The sequence below is a fragment of the Lindgomyces ingoldianus genome, assembly GCF_010093535.1.
Source record: "Lindgomyces ingoldianus strain ATCC 200398 unplaced genomic scaffold BDR25scaffold_34, whole genome shotgun sequence".
NCBI lineage: Eukaryota > Fungi > Ascomycota > Dothideomycetes > Pleosporales > Lindgomycetaceae > Lindgomyces > Lindgomyces ingoldianus.
The window spans coordinates 202,714-209,404 of NW_022985195.1; the positions used below are offsets into that span (position 1 = coordinate 202,714).

Below are 6,691 nucleotides of genomic sequence, written 5' to 3' on the forward strand. Positions count from 1 at the left end.
TAGAGAAATAGCATCTAGAGGGACGTGATGGCTTGCTTTAGTTGGTGTCTGGTCCCAATATGTTGGAGTAAGTAGAGGAAACTTGCGAAGAAGACGTGTAGAAGGCCTGCCTGCCGACTTGAAAAGAGAATTAGATATTGCATTACTCAGCGAGTCGGCGAAGAGAATCTGAAAGCATGTCTTCAGCAACCATTATCAAGAAGAAACATTTTTGAGAAGATGTCCCACATCAGCCGGTTCGTCTCGTATATACGCTTTCTGTGGAGTGAGTGCTTCAGGACAGGTGGTGTGGAAATCGCAGATTGCCTTCTTGGTTGCAGAACCCGGAGAGATATATTGTAAATCAGTAGAATGAAGTGCTTCCTCCGACTCGCATCGAGGGAGATATCTCCTGGGAGAAGATATCCTAGATCTTCCGGTTGGCCTTGATGCCCGGTCGTCTTGGGTAAAGAGTGCGCGTAAGGATCCAATGCACGCGATGATAATAGCTTTGTAGTGTATTAGCAGCCATATCAACAAAGAAAAGTATGCTGTTCTTCTATCAGGGACAGGGCGTTATCATACCTATACTCGCCTCGATATTATTAAGGAACAACATCCATGTAACACCTAAATTGTTCTTCATTCCCTGAGTACTTATAACCGCACGCACTATGGCGATAGTCATCGTAACGATAGAAAGCGAGAATAGCGGATACAAGATCTGCCGCTGCCGTTTGGATAATCTAACATTCCTGAGAATCGCAAATGGCATCGCCATGACTGTTCTCTGTTAGCTCCATTTCATTTCAGGCCTAAGAAAAGCAGTCTTACTAAGGCAGTCTGTGAGAATATCCAACCCACAAGCCACATTAAAAGTAATGTGCTTCAAGTGTTGCACATAAGGTTCATCCTCACACGCTCGAGGCCCTTTATTCTTAAAGCATCCATATGGATTCATCGCCCAAAGCCCAAAATACGTAAGAACCGTGAACCCGACAACCGCCTTCCAATAAATATGCAGCCCTCTCAATGTATTCCCTGAAATTCTTCTAAAGAATATAAGGAAAGAGATCTTGATGCACCACAAACAAGTGTAGAAGAAAAGCTGCCCAAAGATTCGACTAGTGAACAACAAAGAATTTGCGCTGGGATTTCCTGATTTTGAGCTGGACACGGTGGATTGGACGGCGAGCGGAACAGAGAATGCCCACGCAACTACTACGAAGAGGTCGTCCCAGTAAAAACGGGTGAAGCGACTGTAGCGACTATACAGTCGAACGAAGAGTGATATAGTAGCAATAGCCGTGACTGCCCATACAACGCCCTAATTCAATATTATTAACAGTTGCCTGAGAGGGCGAGTGTTTACAGTTTTACATACTAACAGTGAGCGACTGTAGCTTGACCGACGCCATTCGGGTGGTATTCGAATAGCAACCAACGACATCACGCAGCTTCGAGATCCAGAAATGCGGAGCAAATTTTTTTCCATTCGGATGGGCATGCGCATCTTATAAGCCAGCCATATTGTCTCAGAAGGACATGGATTCTTCGGATCCGAACACATTTTCTGAGGCGATTATCGAGCTGGGCCAATGAGGGGCGCCTGGCGCTCTTGAAAATCCTTGTGCGCGGCTGCGTGGTAGTACACCGTCATTCCTGCGTTGTGGGGTCCGACTATACCACCGGAGATTCGTAGGATTCGAAGGATCATACGAAGGATCACCAGCGGGAGAGAGCCCGGAAATTGGGATGAGGTAGGTTGGAATGCACAAGCTGCAAAGAAAGCTTTTCTTCGAAGCAAAGAGCCCCCCAAATTCCCCAAACTTCCCTCTCTTGTCCTTCACCATCACTAGTATCGACAGCTTAAGATGTCCTACAACCAGGTCTGCGAAGCCGGTCGTGAGAAATTGTGCCGAACATCTCTATGTCCTTCAGAACCGCGGAGACAATGATAATGCCAGTAACCTTGTACTACGTCGTGACCATTGTTCCAGACTTAGCTCTGCGCATACACGGATATGCATATGCTATCAATCGCAGCGCCAATGCTGGCGGATACAAGACCTCTGAACAAACTGAGGGGTCCCAGATTTGGAGCAATAGCGCAAATGAGGCCATGCGATGTTAAAATGCGAGAATCCGGGGTCGGGGGAAGGATGACGACCAAAGATCAAAATCCTGCTATCTCCACCTCCCACTTTCTACAATATCAAGCTAGGCCTCCCGAAGCTGCCGAAGGGACCCTGGCCGTTATATTAGTTTGTCTAGGAGCCGAAGAAGTTGGAAATGGCGCCAGACGGGCAGATGCTTCAAACCTCGCTTTAGGTGAATCGAAAATGCCTCCTAATATGCTACGTTGTGTCGAGAGCGAACCTTCAATACGGTCTTAGTTAGGCTGCTGTTGCAGGTCGAAAGCCTGGCTCATCCTCGAGGAGTCATCGTGGCCTTTTTTTTGCGTATTGAGTCAAAATTAGAAGCATCATTGGCGCTACAGTGACAAATGCAACTAAAACAAGGCTCGACAAATCTTCGTATTAGATCCCGATTGGTACGCTATGTATCGTCCCTTTGATCCTCACAGTTGGGGCTACTTTTCATCCCGGAAAGCCCTCGCTACCTTCTGGTAAAGGGAAGGATTGAAGAAGCAAGTAAATCGCGGGAAACTCTGCGAGGCAACTCGGTGCCCGCTGAATATGTTGCGTTAGAATGAGCAGAAATAGTCAAGGGCATCGAAGAAGAGAAGCGAGACGCTACAACAGTTGGTGCACTAAATATGTTCACAGGTATCTTGTTCGTCGCTTTTAGTCTGCTTACAACACTGAAAACCCCAGGCACCGAGCTTCGATGAACCCTCCTCTGTTTTGCCATGATCACCCGTCAAACCGGCTCCGGAATCTGGTTCGTCATCAACTACGGTACTGAAATGCTGATCGCCTCGGGTCTCTCCACCTCCAACGCCTTCAAATACGGCATCATGGCCACATGCCTCGGCTTTGTTAGCGTAAACATAGGTATGTATCTCATACAAAAACATATTAGACGTCACTCAACCCTCATCCTCGGCGGCTGCATTTGCAGATTCTCGCAGCTTTCTTTAGCAGTTGTGGCGACAGTCGCTCCAGAGACCAAAGCGATGCAGAGGTGCTCAGTAGGTCCTACGGCGCTATTCAGGTGGAGGTACAATATGTGTGTTAAAACGGCGAGTTACCTTGTTGCGACAGAGCTTGTGAGCACGAGGCTCTAGGCTTGGATTGTGGAGAATGTGATGAGTTTAGGGTACTTTATTAACCCTCAGGACCTTGGATGGGCAAGTGGTTCCTGTACGTTCTCCATAATAATCGGTAATCGGAGACACTGAGTTGCGAGGGTGCTAAATACGGATACACTTGGGCGGGATCGAATTTCCTGTATTATTTTCTTCTTCTTCTGCATGCCGGAGATGAGGAGACTGAGGATGTATTCGTGAACGGGGTTCAGCGTGGAAGTTTAAGTACGTATTTGTATCCCTTTCGTAATTTATTTGTGCTTTCTTCCATGTAGACCGAGCCCCGGACGGAATTATGCATTACAACGACTTTACTAATGTGGTACCATAGTCCAGCTCTATAACCACGGCACAGTTCATCGTCTTCATTGCCGCAGTCGTCATTTCCTCGAAGGGCGGATGTTTCGCGGCGAGGCCTTGCACGCAGCTGGAGTTCGTCCAAAAGTCTCGGAATGCAGCGCTGACCTATTACGCCGATTGAATATTATTCTACGATGGATCGAACATTGAGTAGGAAGCTCTCGTACGACCTAGCATGATCGGAATGGTGGTTTTGTTAGCGCTTGCCATTCATGCCACCGGAATCGAGATTTATGTAAGTTGGACTCCTAGAACCTCTTTACATGAGAATATTTTGGGCTAATATGACCTCGTAGCTCTATCTCACGCCCTGTGAAGCTGCACGTGTGCGCGATGTAAGTTATCAACGTCAACTTGAGGCTAGGATAAAACAAAAACCCAGGGTTTGCGGGATTGAAGGCTGGTAGATTTGGAGATGCAGAGAAGTGGGCTCCGAAGGTGTGGAAGGAGAGTACCGGTGGGGTAGTGATTATGGCCAGGAAGCGAGGATGAATGACACGAGAGAGTCAGGTGATCGAAACTTGTGCGACAAAGAAGAGAGACTGAAGTTGTGAAGGATGAATAAAGAAATGAATGGTTGAAAGGGAAAGGTGACCACAAGTTTGGCATTTCGGGGATCACGAGTACGCTTATGTAGGTAGAACCAATTATGACAATGCCAGTTAGGTGTTTAGAGAAAAAGTCTGTCCGTTGTGTATTGGTCGTGGGTCATAACTTCGTTATCATTAGAGGCCTTCGCTACCATGGTAATTGGAGAGGTGTAGGAAGCTTTTCTTTCGGGCCAAGCACCGGCTCTGCAGTACCAATGTCGCTGCAGCAGTTAGCAATGACATTGCTGGAGAAGAGAAGCCTTACACAGCTCCTCGTGGTGCCCAATACTGCCCCGTCTTCGAAATATCGAAGGTTTGAATCCACTCGATGAGCGACTTCGCGGCAACATCGGGAGTCACAGCTACAATTCCCTATTCAATAGTCCGCGAGCTATGAGGGATGGGTAAACTCACCATTACCAGCATCCCAAAACTTATCGAACCCCACGCCCTTCGTCATCTCCGTCCGCATGAACCCAGGATGCACGCAAGCCACCGCAACACCCCTTTCTTTCAAATCCAAGCTCAACAGTTTCCCGCACATATTCAGTGCCGTCTTGCTAGCATGGTGTCCGTAGTTTCCACCACCTTCCTTCTCATGTCTCAGCGTAATACTCCCGCTTTCCGACGAAACTAGTATGACCTTCGAGCTTGCATCAAGCAGGGTCTTGGAGTCGTTGGCGAGAGCTGTGACTAGGATCGTGGGTCCAATAGCACATGTTCTGTACATTTTCTCTTGTGCAGAGAATGACGGCGATTCGAGGGATTCGGTGGCAAAGTATCCGGCTGTTATTATGACCATGTCGATGTGAGATATCGACCGGGAGTGTAGGAAGTTCAGGAGGTTAGTGCGGGCTTCGGGGGATGAGATATCGATCGAGGGAATGTAGATTACGTTCTTTGCTAACGCTTCGTGAGCTTTTCATCGTTTTCTTTAGAAGTACCATAGAGAACAGGGAAAGAAAAGATTGAAGAGGAATTTGTAGAGGGGGAGGAGAGGCGTACTGTTTGCGGGAGTGGTGGTGTTTCGTGCCGTTGCGAGAACGTAGTTGTCGGGGACGGATGCATAGGCTTTGGCGAGGCTGGCCCCGAGGCCGCGGGTGGCGCCAACTAAGAGGATGACGGGCATGTTGTGGTATTGTTTAGGAGTTGGAAGGTGTATAGTGATGTAGTGCGCGAATAGAGCGTCGGATGAGAATTGATGATGAGGAAGGATGAGCGAAGAGTGATGTTTACGTCCTTGCCGGGGTCAATGATGTCAGAGACGCGAAGATAAGATAAGCACGCGTCGCGTCACCTTGCGGAAGAAGTACCCGGAGAATCTTGCCGCTCGAGGTCTTCATCTATTTATTATTCACGTCATCTTACAGTTTACTGATATTCTTACCTATTGTAAAAATACCTAGCAGAGAATTAGAGTTACTATGCCCGTTGCCAGCAGACAGCGGATTTGCACTATGCTGTGGCTAACAGTTAGGATATGAACTCCTCCACCGGTCGGTATGTTCCTTCAATTCCAAGCCTGCTCAAGTTTTTAGAAAGACGAACCCCTGTCAACTTAGTGGCGGAAAAAGTAGTAGTCGGATGTTTACAAATACAACCGCTGCCTGCTATAACTACTCGTTACCTGCGATAGTTATTTGCTGCCTACTTAGCATCGTGTTGCTCCTTTAACAATTAACTCAGTCCTTCATAGTTTATGCGCTCCTAAGAGTACGCTCACTGTCTTAGAAAACGGCCTATTCATCACACTCAGGAGCCTAGCGCAGCTGCACTTTAATCCTATACTAGGCAAATTCCAAGGCCCCGAAGCAGTACCTGCATCCACAGATAACGCTCTCAACTAGCCCTTCAAGATGAGGGAAGTAGATTCTTCTTGGCCACTATACTCAATGTGGCTCCTGATGAGATCCTACGGTTGAATTTGATCACCCTCATTTTTGCCATGGGCGGATTTGAAGCCATCCTTAATCGTTCATTGACTTCGAAGTAGGTGGAAAGGATAGGTGCGGTTGTAATGGCCGGGAAAATACGATACCTCTTACCCAAGTTATATATGCTAAGCCGGGCATATCGAAGAGTGTACTGTATTCCGGAAACCACGTCCGCGTAAGACGATGTAGTGGAAAGGAGAGAAGAATTACCCCTGCGATGAAGACTGTGGGGGAGCCGATCCGAATCATGGGCGCCATAGGGACGTCCAGAAGATAAATTTGCATAGAAAGTATACACATAGTCTCTCCAAAACGTTTCATATGATTTAGTACTGGCCTATAGGACACTAATACATTATAATGCAACCATCCAAATCATTGATTTGGACTGATCAGTCAGACGGGTAAAAGTGATTGAAAAAACCAAAACCATTGTTACTGGTCTTAAGCGCCCGCCTCACCCACCACCACCGCTTCTACTATCGACAGCTATAGCTAAAAACAGAAGGAAGGTGGATGCGGTGACGAAGGCCTGGTCATGAAATCGTGGAAGTTCA

At 47.5% G+C, this 6,691-nt stretch overlaps 4 protein-coding genes across 4 annotated transcripts; 2 read left to right on the top strand and 2 right to left on the bottom strand.

Moving 5' to 3' along the window:
- Positions 1-432: 432 nt before the first annotated feature.
- On the bottom strand, positions 433-1,444 carry BDR25DRAFT_268691 (uncharacterized protein; the record flags this gene model as incomplete). Its single annotated transcript, XM_033687124.1, has 4 exons — positions 1,364-1,444; positions 900-1,306; positions 565-767; positions 433-488 (listed from the first exon to the last, which is right to left on the bottom strand). Coding segments are annotated over exons 1-4 (732 nt in total), but the record flags the coding sequence as incomplete, so codon positions are not given.
- A 697-nt stretch (positions 1,445-2,141) lies between these two features.
- On the top strand, positions 2,142-2,833 carry BDR25DRAFT_359638 (uncharacterized protein; the record flags this gene model as incomplete). Its single annotated transcript, XM_033696127.1, has 5 exons — positions 2,142-2,368; positions 2,401-2,478; positions 2,524-2,533; positions 2,567-2,680; positions 2,711-2,833. 5 exons carry the CDS (start codon positions 2,142-2,144, stop codon positions 2,831-2,833), a joined length of 552 nt encoding a protein of 183 aa, XP_033543115.1.
- Positions 2,834-2,851: 18 nt separating this feature from the next.
- BDR25DRAFT_317679 (uncharacterized protein) lies at positions 2,852-4,164 on the top strand (the record flags this gene model as incomplete). Its single annotated transcript, XM_033691692.1, has 7 exons — positions 2,852-2,996; positions 3,074-3,171; positions 3,230-3,305; positions 3,582-3,682; positions 3,765-3,845; positions 3,907-3,945; positions 4,018-4,164. The coding sequence occupies 7 exons, from the start codon at positions 2,852-2,854 to the stop codon at positions 4,162-4,164; spliced, it is 687 nt and encodes a 228-aa protein (XP_033543116.1).
- Positions 4,165-4,196: 32 nt separating this feature from the next.
- On the bottom strand, positions 4,197-5,415 carry BDR25DRAFT_293657 (NAD(P)-binding protein). The gene is made up of 4 exons (XM_033688737.1): positions 5,206-5,415; positions 4,615-5,103; positions 4,466-4,562; positions 4,197-4,421 (listed from the first exon to the last, which is right to left on the bottom strand). Exons 1-4 carry the CDS (start codon positions 5,327-5,329, stop codon positions 4,349-4,351), a joined length of 783 nt encoding a protein of 260 aa, XP_033543117.1. The 5' UTR covers positions 5,330-5,415; the 3' UTR covers positions 4,197-4,348.
- Positions 5,416-6,691: the final 1,276 nt, after the last annotated feature.

Bases quoted from the DNA above. Each gene is read 5' to 3' on its own strand.
- BDR25DRAFT_293657 (XM_033688737.1), bottom strand. From the start codon at position 5,329: ATGCCCGTCATCCTCTTAGTTGGCGCCACCCGCGGCCTCGGGGCCAGC. The intron at 5,104-5,205 runs GTACGCCTCTCC...ACGAAGCGTTAG, and splicing joins CACCACCACTCCCGCAAACA to CAAAGAACGTAATCTACATT. The intron at 4,563-4,614 runs GTGAGTTTACCC...AGGGAATTGTAG, and splicing joins GTTTTGGGATGCTGGTAATG to CTGTGACTCCCGATGTTGCC.